General features: G+C 38.1%; 1 protein-coding gene across 3 annotated transcripts; it reads left to right on the forward strand.

Annotated features, from left to right (window-relative positions):
• On the forward strand, window positions 1–23,922 carry LOC142344597 (uncharacterized). Of its 3 annotated transcripts, XM_075396389.1 has the most exons (5): window positions 1–151; window positions 1,124–1,232; window positions 4,958–5,054; window positions 5,129–5,451; window positions 17,586–23,922. In XM_075396389.1, the coding sequence occupies exon 5, from the start codon at window positions 17,597–17,599 to the stop codon at window positions 23,696–23,698; it is 6,102 nt and encodes a 2,033-aa protein (XP_075252504.1). In that variant the 5' UTR covers window positions 1–151; window positions 1,124–1,232; window positions 4,958–5,054; window positions 5,129–5,451; window positions 17,586–17,596; the 3' UTR covers window positions 23,699–23,922. The 3 variants fall into 3 exon arrangements, with proteins under 3 accessions (XP_075252504.1, XP_075252505.1, XP_075252506.1); XM_075396390.1 differs by lacking the exon at window positions 4,958–5,054; XM_075396391.1 differs by lacking the exons at window positions 4,958–5,054; window positions 5,129–5,451.
• Window positions 23,923–25,652: the final 1,730 nt, after the last annotated feature.

Below are 25,652 nucleotides of genomic sequence, written 5' to 3' on the forward strand. Positions count from 1 at the left end.
GTAATCAGTGTTTCAATAACTCATACATAGGTAGTCTTAAAGTCTGTGGTAGGTACATTTTTCTAACTCTTTGTATAATGAAAGTCTCTCAAAATCATGTTTTGAAGACTGCTGGTGATGGGAACTTACATTCGAAAAGGATCAACTGAAGGTTAGCGTGGATCTGTGTTGTATTCAATTAATTGAATGAATGACTGAAGCTTTTTTGTGACCTCACTGACCGAGGGGGGTGTCACGAAATCCCCAGATACGGTTAAACAAAGTGTGAAAAACCGGGAAACCTAGTTGCTTAAAAAGCAGTTTTAATCCGAAAAATGTTGAAATCTCCGACGAGCATTTTCTTTTAAGTTTTTTTTTGAGCTGGAGAGAAACGCAAAAACTTTTCCGGAATTTTGTTTAAACACCTATTTGTCAAAATTTTGTGCTTAAGGCTCACTGTCTCAGCCTTTTTGTTTAGCTCTTAATGAAACAGTGAAGAGAATATTGGGCTCATTGAAACTCCGAGTGTTTTTCAAGAAGAAAGTTACTCGCAGTCTTAATGAACTCACACTGAATAAAATTAGTGTATCGTATTAAAGCTGTATAATTTTCGAGTTTTGTTTGAAAGCGCCGTTGTCAAACTGATATCGCAATTTACATTTTTAAAACATTTTAACGTCATGTGCTCGCCTCTGTTTAGAATTGTAAGGTCGTATTGAGGTATCGCTTTTTAAACGCTTCACTTAGGTATTCCCTCGGATTTGATTTGTTTCAATTTGAAATGTTGATCGGATAATTATAGCCATTTTTGATATAAACTTGGATTTGGAATATGTTACAGCTGTTTTTCTTCATTTCATTTTAATGACCGTCAAACGTCTAGCATTCCTGTTTTTTTTTCACCAGTCGCGTTAGCTTAGAACTGCTGCGTCGTTTTTAGAAACAAATCTCAGAACCGGTAAAAAGTTTTCATTAGTATCCGTGATGCAACTAAGAAACTAAAATTTAATTTTCATTGAGTTTTATTTCTCTAGCTTTAGAGGGAAATCGATTTTGATTGTTTAATTGTGTCACCTTACATCTTACTCAATTTGTCAGCTGTTGCAATTGAATTTTTAATTGAATTTTTTCTTGCAAATTTCAGATGTTGTGATACAAGGACGAAAAACCATTTCTGTGAGAATGGTTAGTACAATGGCTCAGATGAGGTCAATGATTGGCGGCTTGGCGAAGTTAGGGGGCTTGGACCCTCGGTATGTTGCTTTTCATTACTTATTTAAGTTTTAGAGGAAGTTACTTTAGATAACTTAAAAATGCTTTTTAGTACGCAGCAACATAATTAGAGGTATATTAGATTAAATACAGTTGATAGTCGAATCAGCGTGCATTTGATTCAATTAATGATTCAATTAATGGGATCTGGACAGATCTGAGGTCTGACGAATTATGGAGAGAATAGGTTCGATGCTGTAACATTGACGTAGTCGTGCGGCAAACGACACGATGCGTTGAATGAAAACAAGTGTACACTAAACACCCTACGGAAGACCGCGGAGATGACTAAGTAATCTGCTGGACAAAAATGATAGTTACCGACTTCAATATTATGGCAGACCTTCTTCAGTAATGTATCTATTCTTCAGTAATGTACCCAAAAAGTATACATCATTTGCAGTGAATGTTTTTTATCAAACCCATCGAGTTCCTGCTGCTAGCAATCAGTTGAAACAATAGTACTCTGTTATGAATGAAGAATGAGAAGAATACATTCTATCACAAAACTTTTTTCCTCGATTTGATACCCATTGAATTTACAGAAATTGCGTACATAATCGCTATCCCTACTGCACCACCTACTTCGTGCGATTCCCAAAAGATGTTTCATCAGCAACTTTTTTGTTGTACAAAAATTATGGCTTCTGGAATTGCATATTGTGAAATTTGACGGTGAAAACATATATCTCAGAGTCAAATTGTGCCCTTATGGAAAATTTGATTGCCTTGCACTTGAAGTTTTGTAAATCGTAGCCGTTATCAATGGCAGCCGTTAAATTAACGCAAGATCGGTAGCCGCCGATAAGAAATATACTACTTCCAAAGAATTTATCACTAATTCCAGATTTTTTGTCTGAAAAGTGCAAAGGCCGTTTGTGAGCATCAGTTTATGCTACCCACTGTGTTCCTGATTCTCAGTATATGAATCAGCTAAAATTTCAGTTTTACTCTGCCATAGAATGAACAGTGCAAAGGCCATTTGTGAGCATCAGTTTATGCCACCCACTGAGTTCCTCGTTCTCAGTATAGCAATCAATTGAAACTTCAGTGTTACTCTACCATAGACTGAAAAGTAAGAATACAGTTTTTCAGAAAATGTTTTCCTCAATTTGTTACTTATTGAGGTTAAGGAAATTGTGTACACTATCGCTATCCCTAGTGCACCTGCTTTGTGTAATCCCTATGAAGGTTGTGCACCAGTAATTTTTCTCACTATAGGTAGAGAAAAAATGTAGGTTCTGGAATTGCATATTGAAAAATGTGCAACGAAAACGTATATTTCTGAGTAAAACTGCACTCCCAGAACATTTCATTGCCATGTAATAGACGTTGAAAAATTTTCGGCTGTCGATGAGGTTAACACTAATTCCAGCTTTTGATCGGTTTTCTTGAATGTGCAAAAGCCTCATTCGGGAGGCAACTCACGTGGGTTTCTTATGCTCAGGCTACCAATCAGTAGAAACTTGTGATACTCTTTTATAGAATGAAGAATGAGAATTCATTCTTTCAGACAACGTTTTTCGTCTTGTTAACTATGGAATTTACAAAAATTGCGTAAATGATCGCTATCCACAGTGCACCATCTACTTTGTGTGATTCTTAAAAATCATAACTTTGGAATTGCATATTGTGAAGTTTGGCAGTGAAAATATATATCTCAGAGTAAAATTGTGCCCTTCTGGAAAATTTGATTGACTTGCTTTTGAAGTTTTGTAAATCGTAGCCGTTATCGATAGCAGCCGTTAAATTAACGCTAGATTGGTAGCTGCCGTTAAGAAATATGCTGCTTCCGAACAAGTTATCACTAATTCCAGGTTTTTTGTCTGAAAAGTGCAAAGGCCGTTTGTGAGCATCAGTTTATGCTACCCACTGAGTTCCTGATTCTCAGTATATGAATCAGCTGAAATTTCATTGATACTCCATTGAATGAAGAGTAAGAGTAAAATATTTCGGAAAATGTTTCTTGTTGATTGGTTGCCTAATGAATTTACGGAAATTGTGTTAAATCTCGCTACCCCTTACTTTGTGTAATCGCTAAGAGGTTCTTCCAGCAGCAACTTTTCTCTATCTAGGTACAGAAAAAGTGTAGGTTCTGGAATTTTATATTAAAATTTGCAGCGAAAATGTATCTTTTAGTGTAAAACTGCTTTTTTAGAACTTTTCCTTGCCTTGTAATTGTTTTTTTACGTGTACCCGTAATGGATAACCGACGTTGTATTAAAGTAAAATTGATAAACAAGGTGAAAAAATGTTTCGCTTGCGAAGAGGAGGTTATCACTGATTCCAGTTTTCTCTGAAATGTGCCAAGGACATTTGTGAGCATCAGATTCTGCGACCCATTGAGTTCCTTTTGCTCAGTCTAGCAATCAATTGGTACTATCGTAGAGAATGAAGAACAAGAGCAGACATTCTTTCGGAAAATGTTTTTCGTCGATTTGTTAGCATGTAAATTTACAGAATTTGCGTACATTTTTGCTATCGCTAGTGCACGAACTACTTCGTCTTATTGCTGGACGGATATAGTGGCATCAGTAAGGTTTTTATTGTAGAATTAGTATGGCTTTGGGAGTTTCATTTTCTTGATTATTTTCAGGTAATCCGGTGACTTGTAAGCAATTCATTTTTTATCTAATTGAAGTTCTTTTGAAGGGGTAGTCATTATCGAAGCCCACATTAAATTAAAATTTTTGTTTTTCTTGGTATTTTTTGGTTACGCCATTTTGAAATATTTTGGCCAATTGTGATCATTAGTACATACCTTTTGACTGTCTGTTGCGAAGAGTGTTGCGACAATTGAATACAAATATGTATATAACATATTACCCTAGTCGAGACCTGGAATTTATGAAAAGACCTGTAAACTCCAGGTGGGGGGTAAATATTGAATTAAATTACACTGTCGAGGACCCTAGTTAAATTCGAGGCTAATTCTTTCCATAAGTCCAGCTGAATTCTTTTCATATGCAAAAATGAGGCAAACTAAAAAGTTCCGATGACATCTGGTTGCGATCTCCTGCCCTTCTCCAATCTTACCCAATGCTTAACCAATTGCGCTACATGTCCTTTACTTTGAAGGAAATTGAAAACAAGTCATTATAACGGCCGCGAGCGTAATTCCAGGACATGTTTTATTGTCCAGCCAAATTCCAGAACACATTTATGGCCCAGCCAAATTCCAGAACACTTTTATGGTCCAGCCAAATTCCAGAACACCTTTATTGTCTAGCCAAATTCCATGACGTATGTTTTAGTTCCAGCCAAATTCTAGGACTTGTTTTAGTTCTAGCCAAAGTTCAGGACATCACATTAGGCCCAGACAAATTCTTTTCATACGCAATATCTGTCGAGGACAGTCTTTTCATACCTTAAATCTGCGGAGGTCGGTCTTTTAATAATTCCAGGTCTCGACTAAATCTAGGTATCGAATAAACAAAAATAGCGGATCCTGAAAAGAACAAATTTTATTTCACACTGGCGTCATATAAAAACTTGCAGAAAACATTGCCAGCTAATTTTATTTTTTTTTACAAATTAAGGGCTTTGAGATTTTTTCAAATATGATTCTCTTAAATTTTAGAACCTATTTACTTGATTCTAGTTTAAAGAATTTTTAAGAAAAAAAACTTGACGGTTTTGTCTTTTTTCGGCTATCTAAACTTATATCATATATAAACAAAAGTAAATCAGTGACTTTTCCCTCTAGGTCGAGCGCGGGAGGCAGGCAATTTGGACTTAAAAGGTGCTTCATGGAGTGACAACCGCGGGCAATTATGGTGAAAACGAGTTGTTTTTAGCTAGAGGTACATCCAGTTGTGTCATCTGCTGACTTCACTACTCTGTGAAAAATAGTTTTCTGAGTAAGGAATTGCTTTAGGTGTCGGTGATCCTAGACAGATGCAGATGTGTGTTCCGGATGCCTCCTTTTTGAGACGTCTGCTTTGGCTGGCTGTTTCATCTTGACCTCAGACAAAATAAAAACTTAATCTTTGCTGTTTATGTTTTTAACCTATTTGCTAATAATTTAACATCCGTTAAAACTAAAACCCTTGTCACAGTATAGTGCCTGCATTTTATTCGGGCCATGTATTGATGAGTTATAGGTGGTGGATTTTCAGAAGCAAATGCTAGAAAAAACGAAGTTAGGAAAGACAATCAAACGTGCCGTTAGTGTGCAAAACTACAGATTCTCAGTTTGAGGTAATCTGTTCAAATTTAATTAATAGCCGCCTTCATCTTCTCAGCCGGCTATTATAGCGCTTCTATTTTTTACAATTCAAAGAATTTTAATTGTATTGGGGCGCTGTCTTTTTACGACTCGAAGAGAAGTATTGGAGAAGTCCTTCTTTTTAATCAATTTTATTGGAGTGTTTTTTGAAGCGGGAAATGAAACGCGTGAAAAAATTTGGAGTGATTTTGGGGCTGAACAAAAGTGAAGAGCGGAGCGAAAAGAGAGTGGTTTTTGTTCATACCGCTGCTTTTGAGAGAGTGAGAAATTGATGTGTGAAGAAATTTTCTCTAAGCGAGCGAAATTTTTTTGTTCACGTGCGGCTTTTAAAAGCAGTTTTTTTGATGGTTATGAGGCTTGATTATGATATTGTATTAGTTTTAGGCTTGTTTTGATAGGAATTGAAGGTTTCAAGTAGTTAATTCTGAGTTTAATGTTAATTTGGAGGGTTTTGATCAGTTTTGCTGATTTTCAGACGAAATTTAATGATTTTTTGCCTGTTTTGTTTTTATATTATTACTTTAAGTGGTATTTGAATAGAAGCTTGTTCCTTAGGGAATATTCAGCTACCAATTGACTGAAGTTTTATTGGTGTAAATCATTCTTCTCTTCGGAAAATTGACAGAAAAATTGAGAAATTTTAAACCATTTTTCCTATTTTGCAGTTTTTGTTTTTTCTTAGTCTTAGACAAGTTTCTTAGCCTATTATGACTTGCCCATTGTTTTGCAAGCTTTCCATTGCCCTAATTGGAAAGGAATTTTACTCGGCTTTATGTTTCCTTGTACTATTAAAAATACTCATTAAGTATTTCTAATTTTTTTTATTCAATTTGTTTTTGAATGCCGTTTCTATTCTTCCTTAAATTTTTTATGGCGTTTGTGGAGGTTAAGGGTTCACAATAGTTGTTCTAGTTGTGTAGTCAAAAGTATGGGCAATTTTCTCCTTCGAGTCGTTTCCGGAATTCTTCCGGCTATTTTTTTTTTAAGATCTGTTCACACATTTTCATGATTTTTGAAGTCAAATTGTAGTAGTGATTTTGGTCACGCCGGAACAGGAAGTGGAGCGAAAAAGCGAGTGGTTTTGCGGCGTAAAATTTTTTCGCTCTAATTTTAAAGTAGAGTGACAATACGGTGTTTGAACAAAAATTCGCTTTATCGGTAGTTGTTTTTTGTTCACATGCGGCAATCTCACTTTTGATTTTTACTGTTTTTTTTCGATTTTTTGGATCAGATTTTTTTTCTAAATGGTTTTTCCAATCCATTCATAGTCCGTTCTAAGTCTAGTTTTCTGTTTAGTCAATAAAAATTCTTTGAATTGTACGTCAGGACTTGTCCTATGTTTTTTATTTTTGTAAGAGGTTTTCACACTTTTCATGACTTTGAGCTTTCAGAACGGGATAAACAGGTAAAGCTCAGCGGGCATCAACTTTCATTAGAGGCCCTTAGACACGTTTAATAGTCTTTCAATTGCTTAGAGTAGCGAAGCTGGTTTTTAATCTACTTTTTTAGTCGACCGCTTTTGAACTTCTTTCGCTTTTATTGCATTCATTGGGGATTGAATAGACACCTATTGCTCGACACAATTATGAGGTATCAATTCATTGCAGATTTGATTATATAAACATTATTTTTGAAAAATTTGTCTCGGAAAAACGAAAGCAGATCTGCAATTTTTTTGCCAATTTCTTGTAGCTCCTCAATTTTTCGTCAGAGTGAGACTATTTTCCCTTTGGCTGCCTGAGCTTTTTAATGATCTCATTTTGTTAAAAAAGAATTCTGTATGAGCTCCTCTATTTTATGAGGAAATAATTGAATTTTTCCTGAGTTCATAGCTACTTATTAATTGAATTGAAAATGCTTTTTTTCTTAGTTTTTCTGAGTCGTTTTATTATTTTAGATATTTCCGGCTTTGTTTCATAATTATGACTCAAAGAGGAACATCGGTGGAGCATCTTTTTTCAGTGTATTTGAAACTGGAAGTGAAACACATGAAAACAGTGTTTAGTTCAAACTGCTGAAGCAACGTGAAGTGCACAGAACTTTCGCTAAACGCGAGGAATTTTTGATAACATGCGACTTTTTAAGAGCAGTTTATTTTACACGCCAACATTTTTGGTGGAAGGTGTTTCTCAATTATCTAAGTCAATAGAAGTGCGCTAGGAAGCATTTTTGACCAGCTGAAGCAAATGTTACACTTTTATCAATTTCAACTGCTTTTAATATTTTGCCTTTTTGAAACTTTTTTTTAGCATTGTTTGTATTCTTCAATTTGTTATTGCGTTTCAGGAGTTTTTTTGGTTGAATAAGTTGTTCTACCAGTTTATCTTTTAGTTTGAATCATTTTAATTTGCAGCTATTTTCATTAACAAAACTTATATTTTCGAAACCGGTTTTTTCTGTTTTAATTTGCCCTTTTCTGAGTTTGTGCTTCTCTGTATTTTTTTCTCGTTAAAGTCACAAATAAGAGCGATTCGTTAGGGGTAGCTACTGTGAAGTGAATCTTCAAAACTACAGAGGGCAGAGGGTGAAATTAAATTTTTTCTCCAATTAATGGTTGGGAAGTTGCATTTAAGCATTTTGTGGAGAATTTTACTTCTGGAGTACTATTTTTAGATGTAGTTTGTCAATCATTTCTTTTCCTCGGTTTTTGATTTATCAAACGGTTTTATTAGATTGTCTTTTAATTGTTAACATTTCGTTGCCAAATGCTTGTTAATAGCCGTCTCAGCTTCTCAGCGGGCTATTATAGCGCTCCTATTTTTTTAATTTTCGCTTTAACCTAGTTCACAGCTTGTTCAACATTTTGCGTGAAATATTTCTGACTTCTCTAGGCTAGTTTCACTCTTCTGTCATTCTGCTCAAAGTCTTTTTAAACAGCAGCTGCTCAGCAAAGCAATTCAAATTGAAGAGAGTCAGTGTAAAAAAATCAAAGTCAGCAATAGAAACGGGATAAACCCATAAAGCCCATTTTTAGATGCCCGGTACTTGAACTTTTTCTGATAAGTTTTAGTTACTATATATAATGCTGATTGGTATTCATACTAGACCCTGTAGCCTCTCACAGAGACAGGAGTATGTTCAACTACGAAATGACACCGAAATAAATCGCACTTGAAAATGTTTTTGTACAAAAATCAACTTTTGTTGATATTTTCTTTTCTTTCAATCCCAATAGAGTTATGGGAATCAACGGCGCCTATTTTCCGGCAATCTGCCGGGTATGTTTCCATTGTCAATTCGTTTGTGCCAGAGGCACGTTCAAGAATGAAAACTGACAACGTTAACCGAACTAAGTCATAATGTAGATTTCTGTGTATCAATAGATTCAGAAATGATTCACTTTTTTGCGGCAGCAAAAGGAGATAATCTCACGAAAATTATGAACTGCTGCCGATTGGGCAACTGATAGGCTAAGCATATCCTGTCACAATGATCTAAATCAAGCTCTCGAAAGCACCAAAACTGGCGTCTGTGACGCAATCTGATTAACTAGGTTCTCTCACGGCCGATTGCAGCACCACCATCACACATTGCCAAATTAACAAAGATGGAACTCGACAAATCACATTACCTAAATTAAGTTAAAGCATGTTTGTGGTGCTGAAACCGGACGTGAGAGAAGGTAGCTAGTTAGCTTGTGTCACAGACGCCATCGTTAATTGTGCTTTCAAAAACTTGGAATAATAGATCCTTTCGTCATGGTCTATCATATCCTCACTGTAGTTCCTCGGCAACAGTTTAGGGTCCTTGTAGTACTTCTCTTATTTTTCTACCGCAGAAAAAGGAAGCATTTCTGAACCTCAATAAAGCACAACCAGATAGGTTTTGCAATATTTCTAAACTGGTGCCGACGAGCAACAGTGAGCAAATGATAGCTGAGGTATATCATGCCGATAGGATTTAATATAACAAGTTATTGAAAGCACCATCAACGCTGTCATCAGTGAGGCAAGCTTATTAGCTAGTTTCTTCGAAGGCCACTTGTAGTATCATCATTGCACATTGCCAAATTTAACGAAGGTGGAACTTGCCAAACATACATAAGGTGGAACAAAGCCAGACATAGCCAATATTAACTGATGGCGCAACACCAACACTTTTTGCTATTTCCGGCAATATTGTTCAGCCAAGTTCCATCAATGGGATGCAAATGATAGCCCGGGGCTTCTCATAACAGGAAGAGGTATTACAAAGTTTTCGAAAGGCTACGTCAGAACTGGCGTATGTGACGCACGATGCTGTGATACGTTCCCTCACGTCCGATTGCAGCACCAACACCACATAGTGAACACGCTTTTTTAAATTTTGGCAATCTGGTGTTGGTGCTGCAATCGGAAGTGAGCGAACGTATCAAAGCATCGTGAGTCATACGCCAGTGCTGACGAGGGCTTTCAAAAACTTTGTGTAATAAGACTTTGTGTTATGATAAGCCCCGGGCTATCATTTGCATCCTGTTGGTGCAATTTGCTGAACAACCTTGCCAAAATTTTTAAAAACATGTTGGTGCTGCGTTATCTGTTATTATTGGCTATGTATGGCTCTGGTGCTGCAATTGGGTGTGGAGAAACCTAGTTAACCAGCTTGCTTCACAGAAGCCAATGTTGATGATACTTTCGAAAATTTTGGTTAGTAGATACGTTTGTTACGATTTGCCTGTTTTAACATTTGACCACTGTTGTTCGTATGTAAGAACTTAGACCAATTTAATACTTTGTAAAAATCTCAACGGAAAACGTATGTTTTAACAACATATTTCAGCTGGCGCAATAATAAATGCAATCAATATTTGGGACACCGTGTTTGACTTTCTTCGGTTAATTGATGCTCATGAAAGTGGCAATAATATCGACGAAATAATGAACTGCTATAGCTCCTGGGTCAAAGTTCCAGAGTGAAACAAAAAAAAATGCAATCAAAATACTACTTAGAACTCAATCTTGCTTCATATATTCATGCATTCCGGGAAGTTCCCCCCTTTAGGTCGAATACGACGTCCCAGATAGGACCTCTTATTTCTTGAATCATTAAATCATTACAACTAAAAAAACAACTGGGTTGACCAAACTAAAATATAATACTGATTTCTCCATTAAGGTAGAGGTTCAGAAATTTGTAGATTTCTAAGTCCGATTGCAGCACAACTACGCTCATACATAGCCAAAATTAATTGAAGACATAACACCAAAAAACTTATTAATTTTGGCAATGTTATCTGGCAAGTTCCGGCTTCGTCAAATTTGGCAAGGTGTGATGGTAAAACTACAAGCGGCCTATGTAAATACTAGCTAACCAGCTTGCCTCACAGGCGCCATTGTTGATGGTACTTTCGAAAATTTTGTTTAGTGGATACGTTTGTTACGATTTGCCGGTTTTATCGTTTGAGCACTTGTTCGTATGTAAGAACTTAGACCAATTCAATACTTTGTAAAAATCTCAACGGAAAACGTATGTTTTAACAACATATTTCAGCTGGTGCAATAATAAATAAGATCAATATTTGGAACACCGTGTTTGACTCTCGCCGGTTAATGGATGCTCATGAAAGTGGCAATAAAAGCGTATAAACCTAAATTTTCAAGATGCAAGATTGCGTTAAATTATGGTTTTGACTGAAGCTTTTACTTCATTCGCCTATAACTTGAGCTTGGAAGAGTAGCAGGTCATTGATGTGGATTAGTATTGCTCAAATCTTTTAGTTAGAAGCATAGATCTTTGCTGCTTGTTGCTATGATCTGTGCTTCATTACGATTTGGTTGCTGCTGTTTTTAGAAGTTTTTTTCAGAGCTGTCAGTATGGTTCTGGCAGTTTTTAAAGCTTTCAGTGTGCTTTTGGCAAATTGTCGTAACACAACTGCAAAAATACGAGCATTGTCATTTCATGAAACAGCTGGCTCTTAATGGTTTGCACCTGAAGAGGCACTGGAAGTGACATACTAGTCGTTGCTTGCCGTGTCATTTTAGTTTTCTGGTGCTAAGTTTTCCCGCCGACATTCAGGATTCAGCAGTGTTAATGATCTGGTAGTCGTGGTGCCTTCTTTTATTAACATTTCAAATTAAATGTTGAACGAGAGCCTTCAGTTACTATTGGTTGAGGCAATTGGGGAATTGGAAAGCCGTTTTTACGCTAGGAGTTTGTTTTTGAGTTTCTATATTCGTTTTTGCTAGAAACGCGTCTACTAATGAAAATGGACAGCTTTATCCCAACTAAATCGTATTGGTAATTTCTAAGTTTAAGAAGAGGTTCAGAAATACTTTTTTACGCTAGCAAAAGCAGTTAGGTATTCGGATTGTCCTGAATAACGGTGATCAATTGAGTGGCCCAGGTATAACGTGCCGAACGGATCTCTTATAACAATTTGAAGAAAACATCAACGCTGGCATCAGTGGCTCAAGCCCATTACCTAGTTTCTCTCAGCCGATTGCCACCGCTGCACAATTCCAAAATAAACAAAGGTACAACTTGCTAAACAACTTTATCCAAAGTAACAAAAAAGCGTTGTTCGAACTTCAATTAAATTTAACTATACATGATGCTGGTGCTGCTGCAGTCGGACGTGAGAGAAGGTAACTAATCATTTTGTGTTAGACGCCAGTGTCAGTTATGCGTTAAAAAACTTGGTATAATGGATCCTTTCGGCACGATATACATGGGCTATGATTTGCTCACTGTTTTTCCTCGTCAATGGTTTAGAACCTTTGTGATACTTATATTCCTTTTGCTACCTCGGAAAAAAAGCATTTCCGAACCTCAATTTAAATATTGACAGCAGAATATTGACTTAGTTCGGTCAACGGAGTTGTTCTTTAATAGTAATGATTTAATGATTCAAGAAACGTTTTTCTTAACGCAGACTGCCATGGCTGAGGGTTTTACAGCAAAGTGTAAGGAATGAAGTTGAGTGCTAATAAAAGTGGCCATGACCGCATAGGAAAATTGACTTCTCAAGACTGCGATAAAAGCAACTCATACATTTCTTTTCTGAAGCGTGTCCCTGGAAGGTATTAAGTCATTCAGTTAAGGACAGTTGGCGAACAGCTCGAATCTACTCTTATTTGGAGGCTAGGCTATCTCTTGCCATCGGCCAAGTTTTATTTTGATTTGGTTACTACTGTTTTTGCGGTGAGTTTTTCAGGTTTGTTTCAAAGCTTTCAGTTTGATTCTGGCAGGGTGTCTTCCAAATCTGTCAGTTTGCTTTGGCAAACCATGATAACATAATAGCAAAAACACTGGTTGTTGTATGCCGTTTCATTTTGCTTTCCCGTGCTAGCTTTCCAGGCGGCTCTTGATATTGCACAGTGGAATGATCTGGCAGTCGTGGTGCCTTTAGTTTTTACTTAAAGTAACGCCGAACGAGAACTTCAATTAATACTTGCTGAGGCAATTAAGGAAACCCGAGGGTAGTTTACTAATGAGTGTTTAAGTTTTGGAGTTTCTCGATTGGTTTCTGCCGCAGACTCGTGAAGTAACGAAAACGGTGAAAAGGATGATTATTGCGATAGTTCTAAACCCTTGCCGACGTGCAACGGTGAGCAAAGGATACCCCTGGTTTATGCCTAAAGAATTTAATATAACAAGGTATTGAGAGAACCATCAACTCTGGCCTCTGTGAGGCAAGCTTATTACCTAGTATTTCCGAAGGCCGGTTGTAGTTTTGCCATGACACCTTGCCATATTTGACGAAGCCGGAACTCACCAAATAACATGGCCAAAATTAATAAGTTGGTGTTCTGTCTTCAAATAATTTTGGCTATGTATGAGCGTAGTTGTGCTGCAATCGGACTTAGAAATCTAAACCTCAAATTTCTGAACCTCTACCTTAATGGAGAAATCAGTATTATATTTTAGTTTGGTCAACCCAGTTGTTTTTTTTTAGTTGTAATGATTCAGGAAATGAAGAGGTTTTTCTGGGACATCGTATTCGACCTAAAGGTGGGAACTTCCCGAAATGCATGAATATATAATGCAAGATTGAGTTCTAATTAGTTTTTTGAATGCAACTATTTTGTTTTACTCTGGAACATTGACCCAGGAGCTATAGCAGTTCATTCTTTTGTCAACGATTTTGGTAAAGAGCTGAATCTCCTCAAGTTGGATGTATAATCCTCGACTGGATCTGTTGACGTCGCCTTCTTTCCTGCGTTTTTATTACTGTTGTTTGCTGCAGTAAGTTCTTAAGTTCCTTTCAGGGAATTTATTTTGCTTCTGGCTCAGCTTCTCAACATAACCATAAAAGCATTTTAAACAAAACTAGCAAAAATTATCCAAAATAGCAAAAAAAAGCGTTTTTCCCCAATTTATTTAATTTTAGCTATGTATGATGGTAGCTGTGCTGCAATCGGAAGGTAGCTAATCATTTTGTGTTACAGACGCCAACGTCATTTATGCGTTTAAAAACTTGGTATAATAGATCCTTTCGGCATGATATACATGGGCTGTCATTTGCTCTTTGTTTTTCCTCGGCAATGATATAGAACGTTTTTAATACTTATATTTTCTTTTTGCTACCACGGAAAAAAGAAGCATTTCCGAACCTCCATTTAAATATGGAAAGCAGAATTTTGACTTAGTTCGGTTAACGTAGTTGTTCTTTAGTAGTAATGATTCAATGATTCAGGAAACGTCTTCCTTAACGCAGTCTGCCATAGTTGAGGGTTTTACAGCAAAAGTGTAAGGAATGAAGTTGAGTGCTCATATAAGTGGCCATGACAGCGCAGGAATTTTGACTTCTTAAGACTGTGATACAAGTTATCTTTTTGACTGCAACTCATACATTTTTTTCTGAAGCCTGTCCCTGGAAGTTATTGAGTCATTCAGTTAAGGACAGTTGGCGAACAGCTCGAATCTACTCTTATTTGGAGGCTAGGCTATCTCTTGCCATCGGCCAAGTTTTATTTTGATTTGGTTACTGCTGTTTTTGCGGTGAGTTTTTCAGGTTTGTTTCAAAGCTTTCAGTTTGCTTCTTGCAGGGTTTCTTTGAAAGCTGTCAGTTTGCTTTTGGCTAATCGTGATAACATAATTGCAAAAACACTGGTTGTATTCCGTTTCATTTCACTTCACCGTGCTAAGTTTTCCGTGCGGCTCTTGTTATTGAACAGTAGAATGATCTGGCGGACGTGGTGCCTTTTGTTTTTACTTAAATTAATGCTGAACGAGAACTTCAATTAATACTTGTTGAGGCAATTAAGGAAACGGTAGGGCAGTTATGAAAACGATGAAAAGATAATTATTGCAATAGTTCTAAGCCCTTGTCGACGAGCAAAAGTGAGCAAAGGATACCCCCTGGTTTATGCCTAAAGAATTTAAAATAACAAGGTATTGAAAGCACTATGAACGCTAGCCTCAGTGATGCAAGCTTATTAGCTAGTATTTACCTAGGCCGCTTGTAGTTTTACCATCACACCTTGCCAAATTTGACGAGGCCGGAACTTGCCAAATAATATTGCCAAAATTAATAGGTTTTTGGTGTTCCGTCTTAGGACTTAGAAATCTAAACCTATCATTTCTGAACATCTACCTTAATGGGAGAAATCAGTATTAGAACTTAGTTTGGTCAACCCAGTTTTTTTACTAGTTGTAATGATTTAATGATTCAAGAAATGAAGAGGTCTTATCTGGGGCGTCGTATTCGACCTAAAGTTGGGAACTTCCCGGAATGCATGAATATATAATGCAAGATTGAGTTCTAAGTAGTATTTTGATTGCAACTTTTTTGTTTCACTCTGGAACTAGCAGCTCATTTTTTCGTCGATGATTTTGGCAAATAGCTGAATCTCCAAGTTGGATGTATAATGCTTGACTGTTTCTGTTGCCGTCGCCTTGTTTCCTGCGTTTTTATTACTGCTGTTTGTTGCACTTAGTTTTTAAGTTCCTTTCACCGCATTCATTTTGATTCTAGCTCAGCTTCTCAACATAACCATGAAATCATTTTTAACCAATATTGCCAAATTCCATTATCCAAAGTAACAAAAAAGCGTTGTTTCCCATTCATTTAATTTTAGCTATGTATGATGGTAGTTGTGCTGCAGTCGGTTCTGCGAGAAAGAAGCTAATCATTTTGTGTTACAGACGGCATCGTCAATTATGCGTTTAAAAACTTGGTATAATAGATCCTTTCGGCATGATATGGATGGGCCGTAATTTGCTCACTGTTTATCCTCGGCAATGATTTAGAACCTTTGTATTACTTATATTCTTTTTGCTACCAACAAAAAAAAGGTTTTCCGGAACTCAATTACGGAATTCATCATTTTGACCTACATCGGCTTTTTTTTTTATAAAAGTTACAATTTTTTAAGTTTTTTTATTGTTTCGTCATTTTTTGCGGTTTCTCTAGCCTCAAGAGCCACGGATATCCACTTCCAGTTTCCTAATATGATACTGCAGAGTTTTTAGATGTACTGGAATGTTTTTCAAGATTTTAATATCACGAATTAAAAAAATTTTTTAAACAATTTGAAATTTTTTTTTCATTTTTTAATGGTTTGCGGCAGAAGGGGCCCTGGGAAGTCCTCCAAGGTTTAATAATAAGCTGCTGCATAGTTCCATAGTTTTTATGACTGCGGTGCTAGTAATTTTTGGATAAAATTTAATTTTTTTTTCAATTTTTCGCAAAATTTGTATTATTTTCCAAGTGTATGGATCTCCTTGAGTCCGTGAAACTATGTCAGGCTTGAAATAAGGATATTGAATAGTCTCTGAAGACAATGAAATGGTTCTTAGATATTAATAGATTTACAAGATTTTGTTAAAGTTTGCAATTGTTTCCAAAATTATTCATTAATTTTTTGTTCTTTTCTTGAGTTTAACAACCATTACTGGCCAAGGAAACTTTTTAAGGGAGATGGGTTATTTTGTTGGAGATGGGTTACTCGACAGAACTTTCGAGACAAAAAATGGTCTTGAAGTTTTTTACTGCGAAGCTGAAAACTTTTCTTAATTTTGCCTTATTCTGTTTTTTTTTCTATATGATTTATTTTCTAACAAGGCTTGAAAACTAGAAGCTGCAGAGCTATGGAAAATATTCCTATCTCTTTTTCTCTCTGGTGGTTGGGGTTTCTTTCTTTCTCTTTCTCGTTTACGTTTTATATCTCTCTGTCCCTATCTCTCTGTCTCTTTTTTGTTAATGCCGCACTTCAGCTGCTCTTATGTGGCGTAATTTCATCTTTTCTGATCCTCATTAACATTGAGTTATAGTAGAAATGGTTTTTTTAAATCATAAATGACTTAACAGGCACCCTTTAAGAAATCATTGTTAATCGCTCTCAAAAGCAATTTGCAGCAGTTATGTTAATCCTGTTTGTCGCTTTTATGCAATTTTTCGCTTGGCCGATTTTCGTCTTACCCATTTGAATTTACCCTTCAGAAACGGGATAAAGAGGTAGCGCCCATTTTGCTTAAAGTTCTCTTAGAGCCGTTCAGCCACCTAGTCTTCAAGTACGCGATTAACAGAAATTTATACTTATGGTGGAGACTTATACTTATGGTGTGAAGGGCGGTTCTTAGAAATTGATCCTACCCCACCCCCACCCCTACCCACCCACCGCCCCCACTTCAGTCCCACCAATCCACTTTTGCACCCCCGCTGCGGTGCATCCCCGCTTCTCTCACCTTACGCCCCATCAATTAATCTAAAGCTAGCCTCACTAAACCGTGGCTAGCTACTGACGAAGCCAACCGCTCGCCGGTCGTTTGAGAGCAATTCGCCCGCCGTTAGTAGGTTATGTTTCAACTTTTGCGAAGTAGTTTTTGCCAAAACAAGCAGTGGAGCGAAAAAGGGAATGGTTTTGCGGCGAGAATTTTTTACTCTAATTTTGAAGCAGAGTGAGAAAACGGTATTTGAACAGTTTTGCTCAATTTTTGATCCGATTTTTTCTAATTGGTTTCCCCAATTCGATTGAAATCCATTCTAGGTTTAGTTTTTTTAGTCAACGGTTTGAAAGTTGACGGTTCTCTAACACGAGTACAAATGAGTAGGCTGAGAACCTCGTTTATCGATATTCCACTTTGTTGAAGACTAGGTAGATTTTTTTCAATAGAGGTGTGTGAAATCTACCAATAATGTGCTTATGAATTTTTGGCCAACCTCTCATTTTAGTAAACTTTTTAGGTGCCTGACAGATGGCTGGGAGGGTTCCATTTGATGACTACCTTCGATCGGCCAGGGAACGGGCAAGGATTTCTGTTCACCAAACAAATGAGTTGGTGGTCACTCCCAACCAGCCGCCCAGAGGTGGCCAGAACGCTAGATCCGATGATTTGATTGGAATGTTCATCAGAGATGAGCGAATTCGAACTGTCGAGGCGAGAGCAAATCAGGATTCTTTAGGTGAAAGTCTGGCTATGATAAGACAAAGTGTAGAGCAACGTCACGAATCTCAAGATCGAGGTTCTCACGGTTTGGATAGATCTAGATCCGAATCGAATGTGAATGTTCTGGAGAATCGCTCAACTAACGAGGCTTTAGACAGAATATACGCGAAGGCAAGTGCGGACCAGAGTTTTACTTCGGCACAACGTATCGACTGCCTGGTTCAAGGCGTGAAGCTTGAGTTATCGAGAATGGGATCACGTCCTGATCAGATTCGAAAGTCTTTAAAATTGTACGTCGACAAACTGATCAAAGAAAAACGTTGGTCACTGAGCTACTCAGATGCATTAGAGGAAGGAACTCTAGCGAGCGAAGGAACGCCCATGGAAAGTGATGACGGTGCCATGTTCTACTGCAATTTCTGTGAGTTGAAGTATCATCCGAACGGTATAAGATGTAAGATTTGCCATGTTGATTTTCTATTAAGAATCGATCTGGAAGCGCATGTCTTGATTGATCATCAAATTCCAGTCGAAGGAGAGTTTCGATGTCCACACTGTCCGTTAACGTTCAGAGATGATCCAAAAATGTACCGAGATCATATCTACACGAGGCATTTTTGCTCCGACGATCATTTGGAATGTCCATATGGATGCAAAATGCTGGTTCTGAAATCAATTCCCTCGGAGAAACATTACAAGACCTACCACACTTGTCACATTTGCGGTGATAAAATTGGACGAGAATCGAAGTATCACATGCAGAGATTTCATAACGATGATGGAGATGATGTTGAAGTTGTGGAAGTCAAACCACAGAAGGAAGAGATCAAGAGCCAACCCGTCAATCGTTCTCAAGATGAGCTAATCGTTCGAGCTAAAGAAGCATTAGAGGGAAATAAAATTGGCATTCTTGCTGGTCGAATAGGAGCTCAACAGCCAATATCCAGAACTCAAGAGATTGCCGGTCAGCTAACTGGACAGCACGTCGCTCTGGGTTCGTACAGAAATCAATCTGATTTTAACTCGGGGCAAAGTCAACGGAAGGGTAGTCGTGATTTTAATACCGGCCATAGTTCCCAATCTGAACAATCCGTTGGAATTCAATTAGAGAAATTCGACTTTTCGTTCGAGACTTCAAGTTGGAAGTCATGCAAAGAATGTGGTTTGAAGACTCCCATAGCTGGATACGTCTGTCAGTTATGCAATGAAGACGGTTTCTTGTACAAAGTTGAACTGAACGTCCACATTCGAGAAGCGCATGGCTATCCAACTCCTTCCTCTGAACTCAATTGCGAAATTTGTCGTTCCATTTTACCGAGTAATGAAGAGTTGATGCGTCATATCTTTAAGATTGCACATCGTTGCACTAGTCAGCATTTATCTTGTCCACAAGACCACAATTGTCTGCAGTTGCTGACTTCTAATGATGAAGTTGACAGACATCTGCTTGAGGTACATGGAAAAAGACCACCTGCTTTGCCAACTGGTCAGAGCTCCAGAGATGATGTTGCTATGGTTGTTGAACGGGACCCTAATTACTCATTTGAGCTTGCCCCTCGAATTAAGGACAAAAAGCTCCAATCAATACTTAATATTTCTAAAACGCGGAACAAGTATCTGAAGATTCCGGTTGACTATCAGTCTGAGTCTGCTTTGGAACCTATGATTTCAAAAAGAAGACTTGAGTTGATAGACGCTGGATTTATGCACTGTGCTAAATGCCCTTTATTGTACCATCCCACTTTATCAGGCTGTGGTCGCTGCACTCTCAAGTTCATTTTCCCTCAGGCTGTTATGGAACATATGGTAAACGTGCATGAAGTTCCAGAGATATATTCTGAGAAAAGGTGTCCATTTTGTCGAGAAGCAACTATGTCGTACACCGAGTTCCTCAACCATGTTGTAGCGCATTTCTGTTCTGAACATTCAGAATGTGAGTTTGGCTGTTCAAAGTTGGTTGTTGGAGGACCGAAAGATGTTGTGAAACATGCACTAGATTACCATAGCTCTTCGCCTGTGAAACCCCCACCCGATTCGGCCAAAGAACTGTACAAAGCTGTCACGGAGACAGAAGAAAAGACAAAGCCCAAAAGTTCAGCTCTACTTCTGCTCAAAGAGGAAGCCAAACTGAAAGCTAAAGCAGTAGAAATGTGTCTTTACTGTGGTTATCAACCAAAACGGAAAACCCCACTTAATTGTGAAAAATGCCCTGCTAGAACTCTCTACGCTTTTGCATCTAGAGGCGACTTGCTTATCCACAATGCTTTAGTGCATTCTCCGCAGTGTTCTGACAAAGAATTTTGTTCAACTTGTGCTTCGGATGTGGGCAAGAGAGGTAGCACTCGCAAATTTAATGGAGACGGTTTGAACCAACATCGCAAAACTATTCATATTTTCTGCGCACGGGAGCACTTTCGTTGTAAGCAATGCCAGGTAATTGTACCCTTTGATCGGCAAAATGAGCATCTCATTCAAAAACATGGCATCAAAGACAGCAATGCCGCGCAACTTAAAGACAAACAATCAGAAATTTGCGATGACGATAACGTTGCCATGGACGAGGAAACGAAAAGCTTGAACATAAATAAACAGTTAGAATGCGTGACCAGAGGTTGGAAACATTGCAAATTTTGTCCATACTCGGTGAGCTACTCGATAATCTATTCGTGTAGAGTTTGCGAGCTTTCATTTTTCGCTGAAGTGGATCTCGATTTCCATTTGTACACTTTGCATAAAGACGAATCTGTGAAGGGGTTTCAGTGCTCTTGTGGTTACAAAACGATGAATGTAACCATGTGGCTTGACCATCGAAAAGAGGAGCATGGATTGTGCGCAGAACACATTGCGTGTCGTAATCGACAGTGTATTTGGTTATTTCCTAATAAAAAGGAATTGCTACATCACTACCAAATGAGTTCTTGCAAAGTTGAAAATCAGTCAATTTCAAGTATCTCAACTACAGCTAAACAGTGCGTTGCGTGTTTTGGCGTTGTTTCAGGGGAATCATTTGTGTCATGTTTGCTTTGTACACCTTTGCAGAAGAACTTCCCGACCTCTGTCGATTTCTCATCGCATCTGACGTTAGCCCATCGGAGGTTCATAACCGGGTCTTTTAAATGTCCTATTTGCCCTGTTGTGACGAGTGACGTCAGCCTGATGAAGAAGCACATGACAAATGATCATGCATTTTGCAATTCTGGTCACGCTTTGTGTTCTAAACGGATGGATTGCGCTGTGCTAATTCAGGATTCAGCCGTGAATGTAATAACACATGTCTGCAAACCTCTCTCCTCCCTTCAGTCCACAAATATTATGACGATCTTGAAATCTAAAGGTAGCTATCGATGCAACACTTGCAGCCTGGGGTTCGACGAAGTCGTAATTCAGGAGTGCCCTGAATGTCCAATCACGTTTTTGTCCAAAATCGAACTTGCAGCCCATTTGAAAATTGATCACAATAAAAAGTTTACGAGTGCTTTTCCTTGTAACCTATGCAATTCTAGCTTCCCCTGCCAGCCTGAAGCTCTTTTGATGCATCGGTGGAAGATACACCAGCATTGTCCGTTTCATAAATACGAATTTGGTCGCGTATCGATTCTCAATGGTTCGGTGCAAGCTAAGGCTTTAGCTGAGGGATTACGAAAGGCTGATATTCGGTCTTATCTTTGCCAAACGTGTAAGCGGGACATTCGGTCTTTTGACAAGCTGCATCCGCCCAAACAGTGCCCAATTTGCCCTTTCAACCCAGGATTTTTTGCAGATTCTGAATTTATTGTTCATATGCAAACTGTTCACAAGACACTGATGAATGTTAACGTGGAGAAAGTGAAATGCTATCAAGGCGATTGCTCATTTGTAGCTGCAACTGCCCTGGATTTTTGCCATCATCGGGTACAAGAACATCAAATGTGTGCAACACATTTAGTGTGTCCCATGTATTACTGTCGAAAAATTTTCTCGTCTTTATCTGCTTTTCTGAAGCACATCAGCTCGTGTGATGGGGTGAAACCAAAGGTACTCTTGGACGGAATTAGTCATTTAAAAAATCTGGAAGGAACTTTTGAGATGATGGTTAGACCATTTTATCACTATCAGTGCGATAAATGTCCCTTCAACATCGCAACTTCACTGTTTTTTAAATGCAATCTATGCAATGATCCTGAACAGTTTGACTCTAAGATGCCCTATTTTACAGGACAAACATTTTTCTTGCATCTAATTCAACGGCATGGCTTTGAAGAACCTAAAGATCAGTATCCTTGTCAGTATTGTACATACTCGAACTTTTCGGCAACTTTGAGCGAGCTACGTGACCATATGCGGGACAAGCACTCAATTTGTGCAAGACACTTTCTTTGCGGAGGAACTTGTCTTACTATGTATCCCAGAATGCGAAAATTCGAGGCTGGTCACCGAGAAAAGAGCAATTGTGGCAAATTGCCTCTGCAGTTGTTCGAAGCTAATCAGTTCAGTTTCGAGCTTGTAACAACTACTGATTTGTTGAATGAGAAAGTTTTCAAAACCTCACAGAGGACCCTCAAGTTCATCAGCTTCTCCGGATTGCCAACACTAACAGACGCACAGGGAAATACGACGCTAAAGTCCATATTCACTGCTACAGCTAGTATGCTTCCATCAGAATTACTCGAAGAAACAAGGCAGAAGTTGAAGCAGGAGCTGGTAAGAGACAAAAAGCGACAGGAGAAGAAAGCTATCGGGCCACTAAAAAAAGACGAAAAACCCGAGAGGTCGCGGACACCGTCGAATCGTCGCTCCAGGACTAAATCGCGAAGTCCTGTCAGACGTCGCTCTCCATCGAGATCCAGAAGTCGTTCTCGTAACCGAAAAAGACGCCGATCTAGGTCAAGAAGTCGAAGTAGATCGAGGCGTCGCAGACGCTCAACTCGTTCGCGCTCTTCTTCGAGACGTCGTTCTACTTCGAGACGACGTTCGACTTCGAGACGTCGTTCTATTTCGAGACGACGTTCTACTTCGAGGCGACGCTCTACTTCGAGACGAAGACGAAGAATACGAGCATCCAGAAGTCGGTCAATATCCCGAGCTAGAAAGCGGTCTCGATCGTCGTCGTCACCGCGGCGTCGTACAAGAAGGCTTCCCTCCAAATCGCGATCAATATCAAAACCGCGGGATGACAAGGCAGACAGGAAACAAATGAATGCGACGAAAGCAGAGTCACCTCCAAAAAGACGTAGAAAATCATTATCGAAAGAAAAATCGAAATCGCGCTCTCGCTCTGAATCCTTAGATCGGAAGATAACACAGAACGTCGTTGATATGCCAATTGAAAAGTCAGCAGCAACCGACTCAAGTGGTAAGTGGTCAAGCAATAAGGAGCTTCAGTCATCAAAACCAAAGGAAGTAAAAGTTGCAGCCGCGGGTGATGGAGTGGAATCGAAATCATTGTCCACCTTAATGAACGAATATTCGGAGCCACATTCGTTGTCAACTTTAGCTGAAACGTATAGTAAAGCACAGTCACCGCGCGTTGATGGTGAGCCGATGAAAAATGGTGAAGCGATTCATGAAGTTTCTAAGGAATCTGACAAGGATATTAAATATGGAGCAAGGAAACCGCCTGCTCAATGGGAGGATTTCATGTCGTCGATGCTGAATTACACTGATGAGCTGATGGTTAAGAATAAGGGCAAAGCACAAAACACGAATGATCACACTGAGAGTCAAGGAGTAATCGAAGGGGAAGATGACGATAATGAAGAAAATGAATTGGGGCATGAAGAAGATAGATTAATAAGCGATTATGACGGCGAAATCGATCTAGAGTCAGAAAACGAAAAAGATATTGATCAAAATTTTCAAGAGCAGTTGATAGAACCCATCGGTGATGACGAGTTGTTACTCGGTGACGAAGATTTGGATCAGGAATTATAGAAGAGGAGTTCAAACAATTTTTGGCTTTATTATATAAAAGTTCAAATAATGCGTAGCAAGTATTAATGATAAAACAATTTGCGTATTTGTGGTATAGACTCATAAACTGAAAGACAAATCTTTACTTAATTATTTTGTCATATTTTAATTATTAATTGCTGTAAATTTGTAAACTAGCTCATCTATGCATGTTGAGCTCTTCTAAATAAAACTTTTTCCCGAAATAGTTCATTCCTCGGGCACAATTTCTTGCGAAAATTACCCGTTCAAAGACCCTCACAGCTGACCCTGTTTAAATTTGATTTTCACGAATAATTGAAATAGTTCATAAAAACAATTCATAACAGACTAAACTGAGTTGAGATAAAGTGATATCAACTTTTGCTGGTGATACCAAATTTTGCATTTATTGGGTTTCGGATCTCATTTACCCAGCTTGACTGTTTTGCTCTAAACAGTCTTTCTCGAGTGATTTTTGCACGTTTGATTTCTTACTTTTTGCGTGACCTAAATTGCTCTCATTCAGAAAATTTGTTTGTTTCTAAAGCAACAGCAGCTGTAAATTAAGACATCATAAGAGTTTTTTAGGCGAGTGGTTACTGTTTTCATTACGCTGTATGTCTGGGTTCGAACCCTTCCTTGCCAGAGTTTTTTGAATCCATAAAAATTTATCTAGGCTAGAGCCTGCTCTGAATTAAATTTCGCCCCGCCTGTCGTTCAATTTGTTCGACGTTTTTTTCAGCAGGAGCTCGCGATTTGCTTCGCAAGAAAGTTTTTCAACTTATGATCAGTTTTTGGAGAAAATGATATCCGATTTTCCTTTTGATTTTACTTTTATCCATTTCCGTGTCAAGTGGAATAGTATAATGAGGTCTGGTTTTTCAGCAGTTGCGAAGCGATAGGTGGGGCTATTATTGGCCTTCTGATATTTCAATATTTGTTAACCCATATGACGGCAATTCTGCTTTTTGGTCCTTCATTTAATTTCGACTGAACGCGTGCTTTTTGTTCCTTCATTTAATTTCGACTGAACGCGGGCTATTATAGGCCTTCTGATATTTCAATATTTGTTAACCCATATGAGGATAATTCTGCTTTTTGTTCCTTCATTTACTTTCGACTGAACGCGTGTGTCATTTATCACTGTGTGGAGCTATTTTTTCATTTGCCAGATTAATTTTTTAGTACAAGTGGCTAACCGCACGCTATAAAATGGCTTTCCGCACTCTATAAAATTACCGTATTCTATAAAATGAGTTTTCCTTTCTCTAGTTCAAGGCGATAAGGTCAACTGAGTGTGTGTCACACTAAATGAAGGTTGTTTGAGAACAGCTAATAGAAGCAGCTATAAGTTTTACAGATTTAAGGCAGATTTTGAAACTGCTGATCTCCGAAGCTATGGCGTCTATGTTATTGAAATCTACCAGCTATGTTTTAGGTTAGTCAGTAGTATGGTACGGCCTATTGTAAGTTTTACTTTGAATGGGTACGGGAGTATTCGGGCTTTTTTCAAAAATCTATTTCGTTTTTCCGAGTTTTCCTTTTTTTGATAATGCTTGAAATCGTTTTGACTTCGGTAGGCAATTATATTTTTTCGTTCATTTTGCTCAAATTGCTTTTAAATGGTTAGCAAAGCAATCTAAATTGAACAGAGTCAGTATCGGCTAACGTAATTTGAAACGGGATAAACCTGTAGATACAAGTTTGATGCCAGGTATTTTATTTGTGTTTTAATGAGTCTCATTACTGTGTCTAATGTTCATTGGTATGGATGCTAATCACTGTATGCTCTCATTAAGAAACAGAAGTCTTAACTACGAAAGCCTATCACAGCACGCGCTTTTAATTTTTCACTTATCGCGCACATTATTTTTTCTAAATAATCACTTATTTGTACTTGTTTCAATCCCAATCCCAGTAATGAATCAATGGCGGCTAGTTTCTGACAGTCAGC

Source organism: Convolutriloba macropyga, chromosome 8, assembly GCF_964194025.1.
Source record: "Convolutriloba macropyga chromosome 8, txConMacr16.3, whole genome shotgun sequence".
NCBI lineage: Eukaryota > Metazoa > Xenacoelomorpha > Acoela > Convolutidae > Convolutriloba > Convolutriloba macropyga.